Source organism: Hetaerina americana, unplaced genomic scaffold (genome assembly GCF_022747635.1).
Source record: "Hetaerina americana unplaced genomic scaffold, ioHetAmer1.1.p SCAF_44, whole genome shotgun sequence".
Classification (NCBI taxonomy): Eukaryota; Metazoa; Arthropoda; class Insecta; order Odonata; family Calopterygidae; genus Hetaerina; species Hetaerina americana.
In genome coordinates, this window is record NW_027287030.1 from 1333765 (window position 1) to 1352245 (window position 18481).

The 18481-nt window shown below is 42.3% G+C and overlaps 1 protein-coding gene across 1 annotated transcript in view; it reads left to right on the forward strand.

Annotated features, from left to right (window-relative positions):
• Positions 1 to 18481, forward strand: part of LOC139692927 (protein jagged-1b-like) — a 503367-nt gene that overhangs the window by 398016 nt on the left and 86870 nt on the right. Inside the window, exon 6 of the mRNA XM_071591249.1 lies at positions 867 to 1000. Coding sequence (XP_071447350.1) covers positions 867 to 1000 — 134 coding nt within the window. The remainder of the gene's footprint in view (positions 1 to 866; positions 1001 to 18481) is intronic.

Below are 18481 nucleotides of genomic sequence, written 5' to 3' on the forward strand. Positions count from 1 at the left end.
ACCAAAAAAAATGCTTAAGCACACTCATATATAGACACATATTCACGCAAAACTTAGTTTAATTAATGAAATTAAACCAATGAAAATGCAAATACAAGCGACTAACATACCCAGGCACCTGCGCCTTGGATGTCCACGCAGCGTTTAATCTTGTTCTCACTTGTAATTCGATTCTTTTACTTTTTGCTATTATTTCGATTTTTTACTCTCATGATTCCTGATTGTCGGTGGAAAGAGAGAATATTTGTATCCAATGTCAAATGCATCTAATATCAAATGTATTTTGAATGAGTATCTATCTGTACTAGAGTCTTAGTATCCCCCTTATCTTATATTTGTGGTCTAACCAACCTAAATAGTCTGGGGCGATCATTATTTCCCTTTGTGTCATGTGTTGAAAACCTTTCTGAAGGTCTTTTAATCCTCGCTTCTTCTCTTCGCATCTCAGGCGGGGTGAATTTAAGGTGATCCTGTGATTTCTACCAGCTCTGATGAAATCGCTCGCTATGAAAATGTAATCTATTAAAGTCGAATTATGTTTTGATAAACCCTGATACAGCTGGTGAAATTCATGAATCCAGAACCGGAAGAAGTTTAAAAAAAAACACCTTCTTCTCGTTTTCGTTATTCAGTGTATTTTTCTCGCTTCGGACTTATCGGAGTTTGACTATATTTGCGCGACGAGTTTTTTGCTTAACCCCCCCCCACCCCACCCTCTCCGCTGCTGCCTCCGATCCCATTAATTCCTTCCCCGTGTGATTAGATCTCTTTCGTTTGTTCTCCTCTCTCACTCCCTCTCACATGCAATCTCAAAAGGCCCGCCGAGCCGGTCCAACTCCACTTATCGCTCTCGCTTTTTCCCACAGGTGTAGACCTGGCTGGAGGGGAGAATTCTGCGACGAATGCCAGCCATACCCTGGATGTAAACACGGCTACTGCAACGGCTCCTCTTGGCAGTGCATCTGCGACACCAACTGGGGCGGGATCCTGTGCGACAGAGGTGAGTGCCAAGGGCGTCCGTCCATTTGATCCTTTTTACCTCACGGCTGTGCTCGCCTCTCCCTCTCTCGTCATCCATCATGCTCTCTCTCCTCTCCCATTAATTGAGGAAACAATGCTGGGTAATGAAATATATAAATCATAGATTGTGATGCAATAAGATTGGTGCAATAGGTTTTATGGTTTCGTTGGGGGGGGGGGAAATAGCACGGTGTTTCGCGGACTGAAGTCATCTCGTGGAGAAGATGTAACTGGAGTTAAAAGGTGAGCGCTGACTAATGATTCATGATGTGTTGATAAAAGAGATGGTATAAGACCCACCGGTATTTCGCTTATGTAAGATGAGTTGGGAAACAGTACTTAATCACTTCAATGCGGCATAGATGGTTAATGGTAAAAGGGAATGAGAGAGGTGTTTTTTATAAGTATGTTTATACATCGTTTTTTAGCGCGATAAAAAGTTTTTGTTTTTCCCACATTTTCCACATTTATTTCAACATTTTCATCAATTTTTCAGTGTAAGATAAATTATCATTCCGGATAGAAATGCTTATAATAACTAATAATCCAGTGGTGTAGCTAAGATTAAATGTATTTCAACTTACTACAAAGTTTTGCCGTTTCTCATTAATGTTACGATGCACTTTGAAGGAAACAAAACACAACCGAAATAATCTTATTATTCGTAGGCAGTGCAATTGCTTTGCTGTGCAGTATGGGGTTTTATTGTAACCATGAGTGATTTTAGAACCCAAATATATGCTGGAAACCGTCAACGTAGAAAGATTAATTTATAAAATATGTACTCTCAAGACTTGTTCTTCGTGAACATTACACTGAGTTTTTATGATAAAAATTTGATGCTTGAATTTTTTTTCATTGCTAAATCATGCATGATACTGAAAAAAATATATATATACACACTAATTACCAATTACGGTACTAATTATCCTCTTTGCTCTTTAGATCATATCTACAGGTATTTTGATCTTAAATCGTACTAGGAAAAAACGAAATTTTAAATATATCCGTTCTACTAACTATTTCCCTGATTTTACGTACATGACCTGATCTACCATAGTAGAACGGAGCCTGTAATATGTCTATAAAATCCTTGGATAAGTGACATTTCAACTATTCCTGTGTGCCCCCGTTGTAAAAACGTAATTTAAAACCGTAGGTACATCGTGTAAATGGGGAATTCGAGAGGCGATTATGGGAGCAAAGATCTCCCCCTCCTCTTGAGTTTTATTCACTTTAATGCAGTTCAAAATAAATAAAAAAATTCAATACTTGCTATTTTTTACTTCCTTTTTTTGCCTGGCATAACGTTATCAATAGTCTAGTGCATTGAGATCTCTAAATTAATTTGTTCAATTCCTTTAATTTAAAATGGTATTCAAAAGAATTTTTAGGAATAAAGATAATAAATTTGTTTTTCTTTTTCTAGTGAAAATGTCTCTTATCCCTCCTTAGAGGTTTTCCATATCAGCTACTCTTGTTAGGTTCGTCCGTGAACATATATCTAGTAACTTAGGGCATGGAGTGATCACGTTCTGAGATTCGAATACAGTTGATGTAAGAAATAACAGACTTAGGAATCTTGAGTTTCTTGAATATTTCTGGTTATTATTTAGCTCTTCCTATCTTTCTATGCGTTTATAATTTTCCTGCTTCCGCATTCGTAGAGCATTTCTATGATGAAATGCTTTACTACAGGTATATAGCCGAAGCTACCCGCCGAGAAGAAGAAAAGAATTTGGTGACTTATTTATGCAGGCCGGTGGATTTATTACAAAATGAAATAGGACAAAAATAGGGCCTATGATAACGGGCCTCGGTTAGCCATCCCATTTTAACTATAACTATATTCTGCTGTAATATCGGTATCATCGTGAAATGTATATGGCGCAGGTAAGAACGAGATACTCGATAAAATAAGTGAGATGAAATCTGCATCTGTATAACGACCCTAAGTTCCATCAAAAAGATTTGGTAGGCACCAGGTTGGATGGGTAAGGGATGAGGGAGGGATATGGTGTTTAAAGGGGAAAGGAAAATGAAAATTATTTGAAACAAAATCCCAGAAAATATGTGTTTGGCAGATGGATATGTGCATGCTAGAGGAAAACTTAGTTCCTAACGAGAGATAATTGCACCAATGACAGAGGTTTTACAGTACATATATTTAATAGTAGGGGATGAAAATGAACACCAACAACTTATGGGATAGAACGTCACCACACTAAGACGATTCGTGCACAACCGGAAAGCAAGAAGAAAAAGTGAGCATCCAAAAGTAACCCATTTGCTGCAGGGTGCGTGGTAACTTCATTGGTGAACTCGAAATAGATTGGGGTTTGAGCATGATGGGGTACCTCAAATCGATTCGTGCCTCATCACTCCTAAGTGTCCGTATGACCCAATTTCCATCCTTGATCCGTAAGCTCGGCGGGTGGCAGTCCCTTTCCCCTGGGAATCGAATTAGAAAGGAAGGGCTTTGAAGGGCCCCAATACCACAGAACAGTTTGCGACCATCCTCCCATCCCCGGATAGCAATGAGCCTCCCTCGGCGGCACCGCGCGCTCTCATGTAAAAAAAAGGCATATCCGGTATCAGCGCCCGCCCATTTCTCCCCGCGTGTGTTCGATCGCTCATGCGCAGTCAGCGTGTCACCGACTCGACCCTGAACAATCCCGGGACAGAAACAAGTGCAGAAGGGCCACTCGAGTTGTTTATCATTTCCTTCTCCCCCCCTTCACGTTTCCAGGGTTAGTGCTACTAAAAAACCCCAGTCGAGATCCCCTTTCTTTCTCTCTATCCCGACAAAGCCTTTCGGTTCAAACACTTGTGCCTTTTCTCGCTCGTGTTGAATGGGATTCGGGAGCTCAACATCCCCTTTCTCACCCTCCCCTTCCAGAACCCTTTTCAACAGCTACCCCCCCCCCACCCCTCGCAAACCCCTTCTCGGAGTATCAAATAAAAAAACGCCCCTCTCCACCTTCTGCTCCTAAGTGTGCGTATGACCCCATCGGCGGTTCTGCGCAAATCCTCCCCATCGGAGGTGGACTCCCGCAACAGTTGTTCTCTCGCGGCCCGATGTTCGGTTCCAGGTTTTTTGGGGATAGGGACAGAAGGGGAGGAGAATGGGTGAGGGGGGGGGACTAAAGTGCAGGCCTACGGCATAGCCCCTCCTCTACCGCCCGAAGCTAAAGGAAGGGCCTCCGGCCCACTATCCCGCAGGGATACCACTCGTCCCAGCCGCCACCCGTCGCCTTGCCGTTATTTTTTTTGGTTCGCTAACAGTCTCTCTCTCTCAGCTCTCCACTCCACTCCGGTTCCCTACCGATATTCATTTTGTGCGCCCATGGATTACTTCTGCTCGATTCCTCAGCCATTCGGCGGAGGTGGGGGGGGGGAGAGATTGTGGTCGTTCCACACAGACAGGGTGTCACGTTCCCTTCCTTTCGTCCGGGTTGGGTCAACGCATGCGTGTTGTTTCGGCCGGTGCCAAGGGGTTTACCGCACTGACTTGAAATGATGTTACCGCCTCCGGGAAACCAAAGAACAATACGTATATAATTGGATGAATAACGTAAATGGTAGGGACACATGAGACGGAGGAGAGAATGATTTGAAAAATATATATGAATCGATTCCGGCTGAAAAAAGGAAGGCCAAAGAGTACTTGGAGGAAGGAAACAAAAAAAGCAGTGCATAAGAGAAATGTGCAAGATGAAGAAGACTTCTTAGATGGAAGCAAACGGCATTTATAATGCTGAACACTCACATTTACTGTCAACTATCAGCTTAAATGTTTTTTGTGTTTGTATATACATATATTCATTCACATGGAAATAGATATAAGGAAAAGGGATAGGAACTCATATTAAGGATAAACATAGGAGGGGTCGGGAAGGCGGAATCGAGCAGATTACAAGCGCAAAAATATTTCCTTGACCGGGACTTTAACACCGGATCTTTCGACTTGCCGGGCCGATGCTCTAACCACTTTAGCTATCGAGGAAACGTAATTTACACTGAGATCTGCGGGTCCCTTATGCAACCAAGTGCCCCGATTCTCTGGCCAAGAGATAGCATACACGTATATGAAATAAATGTCAATTATAAATACTTCACAATTAAGGCCACGCCAGATTTTAAAAAAAATGTCTGATTTAGAGAGAGAAACGTGGAACTCACGAGGTGAGTTGCACTTTTGGAAAGCCATTACGTATGCAGAGGAGACTAGTTCCTCTTCTCTTCCAGGTCAACTATTTTTTTAAACGTACATATATTTACTTGGAGAAATAAAATAAACATATCAAACTCTATTCATAGTTTTAAATGATACTTCTCTCCATTTAGCATTTTTATACTTTACCTACTCCGAAAGTCCCCATTTAGGCGTGCAAATACGACAGAAAATTTAATTATGGTTAAAGCCGTCGCAGAGATAGTTTTATTGATTTTATTAGATAATATTATAGGCCCTCATATTTGCACTCATGTTGGCGGTAGCTCACGCTATCTCATCAACCAATAATAATTGGTCTATGTAGAACTGCAAACGAATATGGAAAATATGAAATAACTGAAACATTCCGATGACTTCAATTTTTTTATTGCGTGGCAATCCTTCGATCGATACGATTGTATGTTATCTGTAGCTCGTATAATGAAGAAATAAATGTCCGGAACTATGTATTATTTTTTTCTGACGTTGAGTGGCCGAAACCGGTCTATATGAATGTCATCTCTAAAGAATCATAGTGTAATTTGGGTCTGTTTATACCTCTAGCAATGCCCATATTAGTTGAGCGATGACAACAATTCAATAAAGATAACACGGTATCCTAAAATAGGCTAAATGTTTTTCAGTAACACACACTCATGAAATATAAATTTTCTCTCGAAGGTTTGCTGAAATTTAAAATCTATTTATTGTCGTTTTTCCACAATCGAAGGGAAAAATCCGAATCACTAATGCTAAAAATGACTTTTAATCACTTGGATTTAAAACTTCGCGGCGACAATCATATCTCCATTTTTTCCCTTTGCAGAAATGTTTTAGCAGTGCTTATACGACGAAGATTTCTCCTGCTAGCAAGAAAAGTCTCCCTCCAGTCATTAATGTATCTTGGTCAGTCTTCTTTAGCCTTAAAAAAAACAGTTTTTCTTTGATATCACTGTCCTAATAATTGATATCTACTTATCTCATTTAATTTTCCCATTAATGTTCGGAAAAATTTTATTCGCTATTATAAAAATGATCCGGTTATGGTCCGGTGATAACTGTATGTATAAAATCGTTTCTGACGACAGTCTAAAAGTGAATAACATCATCTCATAATTGTTTGCTGTAGGTTTCATTTTCCCTCCGATAAGTGACCGTTTCGTATGCCGTCTTGTTTTTTACAGCGATCGGGGAAACCGACTCGTTCTTCTGGTTGTAAAATTTAAAATTCCCAACTAATTTTTATCCTCAAATATATGAATAAAACTCTCTCTCTCTTTATTGGTTGGTAGTAAAATCGGGGCCTCGTTCTGGTAGGTGGCCAAATGTATCGGACACTTCCATAGAAATCATAGGAACGTATAAAGTGCCGTGCCCAAATGAATTCATTCCGTCGTCTAAATTTAAAAAAAAAGAAAAATTTGCGCCATCACTCTGCGAATAAATCCCCCTACTCTGAACTCGTCCATTTCCACTCCTCCACCCATCCCTCCCTCCCTCCTAGCCCGTCGTAACGTATTTACAGATAGCATTAGTGTGTCAGACGAATCGCTTATTTTTTTCCTTTTTTTTAATCTCGCTATTCTCGAACCTCCTCTCTTTCTCCCTTTCTCTCTCTCGTCATTCTTTTAAAAGTTCATTTAATCAGAAGCATTCACTTATCCCACTCTCCCGAAATTAACCTCTCCCAACAACTCCCAACCCCCCCCCCCCCCTCTCCTCCTCCCTTCACCATCTCCACCCGTTTTGAAATCACTCACGGAGACAGGGAGGATGTTGAATGTTTAAAAACAAAACAAAAAAAAACCCTTCGTCTGTTCTCTGACGCGTTTGGACAGACACGGCCTTAAGAGAGGTTTTTCGGTCCATTATAAGAAGCAATACTTTTCTCTTTCCGGGGCCGCTCTCTCGGGAATAGTATACAGACGATGGTATGAAGCCTCGCCGTTTCACCCTCCCACCCCCGCAGCAGAAGCCAGCATCCTACTCACCCTCCCTGACTCTCTCTCTCTCCCCCCTCCCCTCCCCAAACCCCCTTGCCTCCCACTTTGAGTTACGTAGGAGACACCTGCTGATGCTCGGGCGGAAAACCAGTTCCCAATGAATGAGGCGGTTTTTCTGTCCTCCCTCTCCCAACCCTTTCTTCCCCCCCTCCCTTCTCCCATCCCCCCACACCCCATCTCCTCCCTCCCTCCCTCTATCCTATCACCCCCACCCCATCTTTCCCTCTCTCTCCCTGTCGTGCCTGTGGGTTGGGCCGATGGGATGAAGAAGAGATGGGGGAGGGGGTGGGGGAACGAAGTGACCAAGGCGGGGAATCGAAGGGTGGTCGCAGAGGATCGACGGTAAAAATTTCCCTTCAAGAATGTTCAGGTTTGATGCATAGAATTGTCAAGTGGAACGATTTATCGCTGTATCCCGCTGTATCGATGGGTCGATTTATCTGCGATTCTCCCTCTCGATTCCCGACCATGCATCAACGCATGGTGGGGCGCATTGAGGAGGCATCGATTTGTTCTGATCGCGGTCATTATTATTTGTGAAACTGGCTCTTATGGCTTCCTCCATCAGATCTTTAGATGAATCGATTTTGAGTGTATAATCGAGATGAATCTGATAAAAAGATTCCAATCTCGAATGATATATATCGCGCGTTTTTCTCTCCTTCCCTCTCTCTCTCTACCACCCGAGCGAGTGAATAAAAAAAGATTCTGCTCTCTTGACTTGCCATCCTATATTTCCTTAAATTGTCCATTAATCGAAATGTTAAAACCATCAAATCAACTGTCGCGTAGTGTTTGTTTTTTTATAGTTTAATGTGTCGCTTTAATCGGCAATGAAAAGGGGTTTCAAATAATTTATGGTTTTCTTTTCATGTGCTCTTCCGGTATTAACTCTTCCATCGTCACTATTTTCTTCCTCAGCCAAGGAGGCAAGCGATGCTTTTGAATCTGCTTAGTCCTATTCCCAAAGGGCCATCGTAAATAATCACCTTGTTATTAATGTGGCTATCGGATTCCATACCGTGCTATTAGAATGATTATAGACACGGCGGGTGCCATTTTTTTCACGAGAGAGTAATTGTTTTCTCCTCAAAATCGCCCTCGTTTCGTGGTTAATCATTCAGCCGTATGCATTCGTAATTCGGAGGAGGCCTCATTCACGTCACATTGGGAAATGAAGTTTTAAACGGTCTTTGATTATGTTTTGATGCCGATAGGGGTACCATGTTCTTTTCTTTAAACCGTTTTACCTTTCGATTATTTCAAATGACGAATCTGGAGCGCCCTGTGGGATTCCACGTGGTGAAAGGCCCAGGGATACGTTTATTTATGTAAGGGTTGTCCAAGTGGGGGATGTAATCATTTTACGTAATCCAAATACAAAGTTATTAAAAAAATAACGAATGAAATCTCTTTCTCGTTAGTTTTTCATGTAGTTAGCATTTTATTCTACGGGTGGTGTCCTAACACCCCACGCTTCACACCCTTGTGGCGACTTGCAGTTAATTCTGCGATTGTAGTTTATTTTCCCTCTTGTAACTAACAGATCATCTTTTATACGTATAGAAGTACGTATGTCACTCTTAGATACCGTTGTGTATGTAACTCTTTTAACTATTATGCAAATTATTTGAATTGTTTCACATATTTATTATTAAAAATGAATAAAAACCAAATTTTTGATGTTGCATATCTAGTGCTGAATCACCCCATACTACACACCGTAGGGGAACTTTGCTAGGTACTAAGTACATTATTGATTTCTCATTGCTCTTTATCCATGGAACCAAAAAAAATTCGTTGCGCGTAAAATTCATTGAGTCGGAAATCCCTCGGATAATCCCAACGATGAGTCAATGAAACGCCTTACGAAAGCATTTCATTGCATTTCGTTTTACCACCTTGGATCAATTTGTCAACATTTCATTTCACACGGAGGAGAATGTGGGCACTTTGAGAATCAATCCTCGAAAGAGAAATTCAAAACGTCGCGACGTTATGGTGAATAAATCCACGCGTTTAAACCTGAATACAAAGTAATGCACGCCTACTACGTTCCTCGAAATTGAACAGGGATCTATGATGAATCCTTCGATTGTCAACTGTATGTTTTTGTCAATACCCTCTCCATGTTGGCCCAATGGGATCGAGAGGTCGTCGACACCCCAGTCTTGGGGATGTCCCGGGAAAAGGTGATGAGAGGGAGGTGCCGCCTTATTTCGGACACGACTCGTCACATACACACGAGCACCCACAGAGTATAAAAAAACACCGGACGCCTCATCGCTGTATGGAGAATCGGGGAAACGTCGCCCCTCCCTGCCGGATTCCCAAACCTTTTCTTTTTTTTATTATTTTTTCTTCAATTCCCATTCTGTTTTCGCCTTCGGCGTTCCGTGACTCCAACCGAGAGCACGACGGAATCCTGCATTCGTGTCCGAGACTGCCATGTTCCATCCCCCCTTACCCAACCCCGGGAACACGCACGCCAGCGCGTGGCCCAACACGAGACGAGAAGAGGGGATGCCACACGACCCAAGGGGGGTGGGGGGGCGACCGGGTCGGTTTGGAGATATTGTGGAGAAGGGACGGGTGCGGGGGGGGGGGTTTAGAAGGGGGAGGATGTGGAGTTTCCCGTTTTATTTATTTTTTCCTTTTTTAAGAGAGCACGCGTGACTCCATCGCGACGTCACGACGCACGGAAAATGCTTCCTTCCCGAACCACCACCACCCATTGTTGTCGGCATGGGCCGAGGATAAATGGCCTAAGGGGGGAATTGGGGTGTGGGTTAGATTGTCGAGGAGAGTGTGGGGGGATGTAGGGTTTGCGGGAAGGAAAAGCGGTAGCCTTTTCATTTTGATACCCTGGACCCACCCCTCTCCAACCGTGTGGAATGGACTGGCAGAAGGGGAGGGGGGGGAGAGAAAGGTTCGCAGGGTTTAGGGGGGGAAGGGTGCTTGGAGGGTGGTGGAAGAATATCTCCGGCCCATTGACCCTCAATAGTCCCTCCATGTGTGAGCCCCTTTGCCACCCCTTGCCATCCACCCCGTCCCCCTCCCCCCCAGAAGCTCCTCTTCTCTCGTCTCCTCTTACCCTCTTTGTGTACCCGATCCCCTCAACCCCCTTCCTCGTCCTCTCCCCCGAAAACTCACGCCTTTCCCTACTGCACACCTACCCTGCTTCGCCCCCCCCCCCCAAACGACCACAAACTAGCAGGCAACAATTGAATCCGAGGGGCGGGCCACACGTCGACTGGAGGTGGTAGGGTAGGAGGGGGTAGGGTGGGAGGGGGAAAGTCCCCTCCCACCACTTGCCTCACTCGCACCGCTCTCCCCTCCCTCGATATTGCAACCCGCTGTGCGTTGTTGGGAGGGTTGGGGGAGGACGGAGCATGCGTGCGAGCGACCCCCGGAGGAATGAGAAAGAAAGGTCTAATAAATAGTGGAACGATATAAATGCGAAAGCAATCCACTTCCATTAGGTGTATATACACACACATACGGACTCACAGGAGGTCCGACAATGATTCGTGCCCCCGGGGCAGGATGGGAGGGGGTCCTCCGGCGTCCTTCTCTTCTTCCCCCTCCCCCTTCCCCTCTATCGCCCCATAGGGATTGAGATGTCCTTTGGCGTCGCAGTTGGGGGGATTTCCGTTTTTTTTATAATAGAGCACATGTATCCTGGTTGGCTAGCAACCCGAGTGATTCTTTAAGCGCGCAGTGGAAGCCCATCTCTGCAGGGGTTTTATCAATCTGGCGGATAAGGAAGGGATCAGTTTGAGGTGGCTCTGGACTCGGGGTCACTTTTTCCAGATGTCCTGAAATTTTTCTTCAATGCAGCATTTTTTATAGTACGTTTTATCGGCTGGGATGAGTGTGCAGTTTAGCCTTTAAGAAGCTATTTTTCATTCGACTGTTTGTAGTAAAGTGTGATGTTAGTGCCTTAATTCTCAAAGATACCTGGCAAAGCTTAAAGACTTTCAGAAAGGTACAGGGCACCTGAGTATTCTTGAGACAGAGTGGGGACTATTATGGCACCAATTTATATTTGGTGTTGCATGTCCATGGATTGATAGAACTTTCCAGATCTGTATGACCTGTCTTGATACGTTGGAGGTGTGTCGTATGAATGCTCTTGGTTTATTTTTCTTCCCTCCTTTTTCGTATCACAAATAACTTTTTTGCTGTGTGAAATTGGCACTTGTTTTGAGCTAAGTCTTCCGCCAGGATTCATGCATATTTAAACGTTATTTGAGGGCTTTCTGTGAATATTTTTACCCTTTTCTCATCCTCTCCCCTATCCTTTTTTATGCCTTAACCATCCCACCGGGTGCTTGCACCATCTGCGACACACCTTTTTAGTGGACCGTGGGGTATTAATGTTGATGTTTATGTATTGTTTGATTCTACCTTCGGAGTTAATTACACTCTTCTGATGACTTCTCTACGTTAAAGGCGATCAAGTTCTAAGACTAAGCCTATCTCGTGAGGATCTTATACAATCGCAGCATACTCTAGTTGGGGCCTAACTAATATAAAATAACAGAGCGCTTTTACCCTCTCATTTTTATTTTCCTAGTATACCCCTTATTAATAATAACTTTTTATTTGTTGTTCCGCAAAGTTTGCGAATGTGCTTTCCCCAGTTACTATATCCTATGCTATTGCTACTTAAAAGCACATACTATTCGATCAAATAATAATTAGATTTAATGTCACCGCTAATGTTTATAATTATATAATCCCGATTTCCAAAGAAATTAATGTACAAAGAGTGACGCAGGAGCTACCCCCTTTACGTGTTCATGTCATGTCTATCATAAATTATCTAATATCCATCGTGATTTGCCATATCATTAGTGTATATAAATGCTTATGCTATATGCTATTATGTTATATATATATATATATATATATATATATATATATATATATATATATATATATATATATATATATATATTTATATATATATATTTATTTATTTATTTATTTATTTATTTATTTATTTATTTATTTATTTATTTATTTATTTATTTATTGCGTCAAATAAATATTACAGTGACTCGTTTTCAATAATGGAGATAAACGATTAATTAGTAAATAACAACGAGAGATAGTCTTCATCCCGAAGGCTCTAACTACCAATAGTATAGATAAGAATTCTTGGGAGCTACTTTGTCATCCAAACTTCCATTCAGAATAGCTAACCAATCGATAAATATTGTTATTAAAATCTATTTGATGGCACGCAACGAGTTTAAAGTGCACAATTTAGCAGTGCAAGAATAATTTTATCCCCTCAATGAAGTATGAAAATAAGTAAAACCTCTATTGATTTGTCATCATCATCTCCCAAAGAATCGTATCCATGGCGACAAATTTAAACTTTTGTTGCGTTACAAGTGGAACGCCAATGCCAAGATGGCGTGTTTAAGGAACGGCAGCCTTTTCCATGCTCCCTTAAAGTGACATTCTTTTATTTTTATTTTCTTTTTTTTTCAAGAAGCGAATGAAAGTACATAGTTGGCGAATTCGCGTCGTCTAGTCGAAGCCGACTCAAACCCTACCACCGACTAACTGGCCGGCCGACTCTCATGGCGGATAAACCGGGCGGTCGGCACCCGTCGAATGATTTTGTTCCCCAATTAAATTGATCTCTTCATCCCGTGGAGCAAAAAGGTGCGTTCGGATTCAACCGGCGGGTTTAAGTCGGCCATTCGTTCGAGTGTATCGTATTGTCGTCCCGCCGGTCTGCTCGACTTTCTCTTTCTGGAAGGCATTCGCAGGAAAAAGGGGAAAAAAAGGAAAGTCTGCATTGAACTAATGAGATATACCATTATTTTTCCCTCTTGTAACTTTTGACGTTTCCGTGATTGATGGAGAGCCATGTCCAGTGCGTGTGTGGCCGGGAGCTGAGTCCTTTGGACGTTCGTTGTTGTACCTTCCCCGTTCAAAAGTTGTCACATGAAATTCCCGGAGTCCTGCGGCAAATAATCTCGTCCATCTTGCCATTCCCGTGTTAAGTAAACAAGGAAGAATTAATTGATGCAAAGTGTCGATGTTCGCATTACCGGGAGGCCTCCACCAGTATTTGCCCTCCCAACAATTAGTATCCGGATAATGTGTGTGATGAACACATTAAATCTAACCGTTCTTAATGAAAAAAGTTTTCTTTGAATTAGCCGCTGCGGTTACTTCAAACCTTGTTTGCTTGCTTGATTGCCTCAATCGCTTCATTCACTTCAGAATTTGAAGCATTCATCATTATTCACTGTTCAAATTTGCAGTTTTCGGCACTTCCGAGGTGCTCTGCTATAATCATCAAGGGTATCCGATCTGAGGAATGATTTGGAGCGGCTAGTGGCGTATTACAAATGGGATCTAACTCCACTACTAGTACTCTACAGGTGTGAAAGTCGGCGGGGAATTCGTAAAATCAATTTGGGTTTGCTGATGACCAAGCTCTAGTTTGCCTGGTAGTTGATGCATATATAAGCCAAGGGGTGGCAAGTATTGCTGAGTGAATTGGATATTCAGTGCGATAGATATGGGATGAGAATCAATATCAATAAAACGTAGATTATGTGATTATCCAGATAAAGAAAGGCTAAGTTACACGTCAAAAATACACGTAAACAGAACTAAAAATAAAAAAAATTAATCGAAATTAAACAGAATGATTCATTATTGGTCGAAAAATTTTATCGATTTTTTCGCAATTACGCTTGAATTTCACCAACTCTTTCTCGATATTGTATCGAATCAATGAACTTTCACTTACATCGCTATCATAAAGGACCCAAGATAGTACATATATAATTTGGTAATGTGTTGTTTTTTTAATTTTTTTCAAGAACTACTAAATGTCTTTCATGTGTATTCTATTCGACTTTGCGCTCTTTTACAAGAGTTCGTAAAAAATTTCTTCTTCAACAATTGATTTTTGGATTTCTTTGTCATCTATACAATTACATATTTCTCTGTAAGCTACCGGGAGGGTATATGACAGGGTGTATCCACACCAAGCATGAACAAAATACGAACAGACAAAGACACACGCCATGCGTGAGACAACCTACAGAATACATTTCAGACGCACAAATGTGGGATAGGATCACATATGAAAGATATATACAGGAGAGGTGGGGGAAGCGGAATTCAAGCAAATTACAAGTGCAAATCTGCTAGATCTGCTCGATTCCACCTTCCCCACCTCTCCTGTGTTTGTCTTTTATGTGTGTCCCTATTCCTTTTCTTTATAGCTATATCCATGTGAATGAATAGTTGTCCGCTATATGGCGGGTTTTTCGTGTTTGCAACTATATACATATATACATGTATCTATATATCTATGTTTATAAATATATATATATATGTGTGTGTGTATGTATATATTATATATACATATATATATATATATATATATATATATATATATATATATATATATGTATATATATATATATACCTGTATATATTGAATTAATGATTTTCTCCATAGCATTTTGGAATTTTTGTTAATTTTCTGAACGTGTTCGGAAAGCTGATCGGTTGGAAGAGTATTTCACGTTTTTGTGGAGATGCTTAGGTTCTTACAGGGGGAAAAAGGAGAACCGCCCACGGAAAAAATGCTGAGATTCACACGAATCTTTCATTCGTGGGGCCTCAAAAAAAAAAGAAAAGAAAGAAAGAATGCGTACGGGTGAGCGAGATAAATTCGCAGAATCTGTCGATTATTTCGGAGGCGATTGTTTCTTTAGTCATGGGAAACGGAAGTTCTGTCAGCCGTCTGGGTGGGAGAGACCTGGGCGAATGAGGGGGATAGGAGAGGGGTGCTTCGTGGACACTGGGCCCTGACAGGGGCGGGAGGGAGGACGGACTGGGGGTAGGAGTGGAGTGCGTGTGATTGGGATATTTGGCGGGGGTGGGGAGTGGAGAGGGGAGAAAGGAGATTCGGTGGGGGACGCTCTTTGGATTCAACCGAAAGGAGAATGACCTCTCCCCTCAACAGTTTTCGGAGGCCTAGCCCATCGTACGCTCCCCGATATTCACAGAGGTGAGTTTTTCCGTGACAATGCTCATTTTTGTCCGTCAGAGGGAGCGACGTGACGCGAGAAATTGAGGGAAAAAAGGTCGTTTGAAAGAAAAAAGGGAAAGGTGTGCGTTTTTTTAAATTTTTTTTGAAATTTTTAATTTCTCCTCACCTTAATCCTCCTTTTTTCCCTCTCCCTCGTCCTCAGAAGGATTCTTCACTCCTGATTCTCACGGTACGGGAACGGAGAAAGAAAAGAGAAAACAAAACGAGAGAAGATATGAAGATAGGTGCCAAAGGAGAATGTCCAGTGCGCGTCAAGGAGCACTCCTACCCACCCCCCTCTGAGAGCCCCGTGAGGTGTTTGCGTTAATTTACAATGAGAGAGTTGGGTGAGATGACCGTAATGGAATCTCTATCTCTTTCTCTTTGTTGATCCCCCCCTCTTCCCCACGCCCGTTTATATTTTTCGCGTGTTTAAATTGCGCATACTTGGAGACAAAATTATTTATCACATAAATCTGGAGGTTTCCTTTACATCACCTGTCTTTTAATGGGTTAAATGGAAGAAGGGACCTTTTGGTCTCAATTTCGCCCAAATAAAGACCACTATCTATCTATCTATCTTTTCGGAGTGAAAATTAATATTTATGATGTACAAGCTCGTTTCCCTTAAAATTTAGACAAACATCCAAAAATTTGCTTTCTAATTTCTAATTGGTTCCCGGAACGTCTGAACATTGAGCGAATTACCCTGTCGTGTTTTTTTCTAGTTGTCGAGAATTTCTGCGAGTGGAAAATACGTTTGGCATCACTTTCGACGTGCTTCTTTGCCCTCGTGTCAATTCATCGTGCCACATCCGCGCATCGGGGTGGATTTTCGAAGAACTACTTGATGACGTGATTAATGTTTTCAGCCCGTGGTGTATTAAAAGCAGTTGTTCTTCTTTTGGCGTTTTTTTTCTTCCATCCGTGGTAATGTATACAAAATTTCTGTAAATCAACACAATAGTTAAAAGGAAGATTCGTCATTGGAGTCCCATCCAGGACTTAGATGTAAGCACGTGTTTTCGAGAGATCGAAATTACAGGAAGTCCTTGGGAAAAGGGGTGGGGGAACCCCATGAAGGAGAAATAGAAATAGATCTAATATCTGTAAGTTCCATTGATGACGTCCATTTTGTCCCTGTTTTCCCATTTGTTGAGATAATGTCTACTATTAAACGCCTTCGTCTTATCTCCGGAGACTTCACTCTGGATGCGGTTCAATTAGCATGAGAGCACTTACAAATACGTATAGGCCAATTAAATAATTTAAAGTGATAATGATTTCTCATTAGTTCCCTATGTAGTTCCCCAACTCTCTTCCAAGCGATCTCGCGAAGTAACGAGCGAGTCGCCGGCGTCGAATCCCAATGCGAGAAGAAAGCCTTAGCGGACCTGGAAATGAAAGAAAAACATTTAAAAAAACAAAGCCACCGAGATTTCTCGATATTATGAAACTCCTCTTATAAAGAATGTGAGTACCGCTGGTTGGGTTGGATGGAAGGAAGGGGGGGGGAGGGTGGACAGGGTGATCGAAAACGTTTCGGAATATGAGCGAGTGTGTCTCCGTGGACAAACACGCACGTACACACACACACACACACATATATAGACCGCCGACTCATTGACGTAATAAAACGCAGAACTTATTTTCAGGCGTTTGCTCCGATGGCCCGCAATCTATCCAACTAGGTTTGACAACTTATTCAGGCCGTGCGCAAGATTTTATGCGAGCACCTGCTGCGAAATCCCACCACACGGACAAAAAACCGTTCGGGATGATGTTCCCTGCGTCTCTCTTTAATTTTTTTCCTCTCTCTCTCTCTTTCTCTCTCTCCCATCTCCGAACCGTCATCGCATGTGCAACGCTTGGAGAGCGCAGCGGAATCCTTCTCCGACATTCCACCGCCTCCCTCCCACCGACTCACCTTCTTCCCATGCTGCTTCGCCTTTCTTTAGTGGTGGGCTGGAGGAAATCTCGTTCATTCGTTCCCTTGCATCCAGCCATCTTACACGGCGAGTCGTGCCGATTTCCTCTCGCCTCGATAGCTCCAGTCTTCCTGCCTCCTCCTGGCACCACTATTCCCTCTCCCCGCCGCAATTTTTCCATTCCGTGTATACGTATTCCTCATCTCCTTCTTCATGCCTCGCGAGCTGACTGACGAATCCCATCCACAAGCGTCGTGCCACTCCCGTCCCTTGCGTCGCGGAGTCCTCTCTCATTCCGCCGTCCCGATTTAGAAATAAATATTCTCGTGGTGATAGGAAAGGAAAACATATTGGAGACGTTGCATTGAAGGAAGTTGGCCGTGCCCCCGAAAATTTTCGACACTGTTGTGAACTTATGTCTTTTGGATGTGCAATTGTATTGATCGAAAAAGAACATAAATATTTTGGGAAATCAAAGAAATTATTCGGGCATTGAAGGAAGTATTACAGACATGCATTTTGTCAATGTCAAAATATGTTAATCTATTCCTAAGAAATTTTATCTCCCACACATCACATCCGCGTGAATTTATACTCGCACGAATCTTCATCAGCCGCGAAATCACGAACCTTTCGCTGGGTTATGAAGCCCGTGTGGGTAGACGCTTCGAAAATTTTATGGCATTGATTTTTCTGGACCACGTCACCGGAAATGAATTCGATGTCGGATAACGACTAGACGGAGCCATAAAAAGACCACCTCAACGGATTGGAATTCCGTCCTCATTACAATAAATCGAATCAATTCGCAACATTCGAGAGTGTTCTCCAGAACGAAGTGCGAACGTCGTAAGATTTATATTTGCATGAGAGCGAATATATATTTGTGTGTGTGTGTGTATATATATATATATATATATATATATATATAATATAGAAAAAAGATAGATATAGAGAGATATATATGTATAATGTATATATATGTGTATTAAGCCCGACGGCGTGTGAATTTCACACGCCGTCGGGCTTAGTAGGGATCTGGTACCCGAAAAATCACATAGTTTGGGGGGAGCTGCAGATGCCCAGAGAGGTTAGCCGGGAATCGAACCCGGGCCCTCCGGTCAGCAGCCCGTCGCTCTACCCCCTGGACTACTGCGACCTAACATATATATAAATATATATTTATTTATTTATACATATATACATAACTTAAATGTGTGTGGCAGGAGTTGTG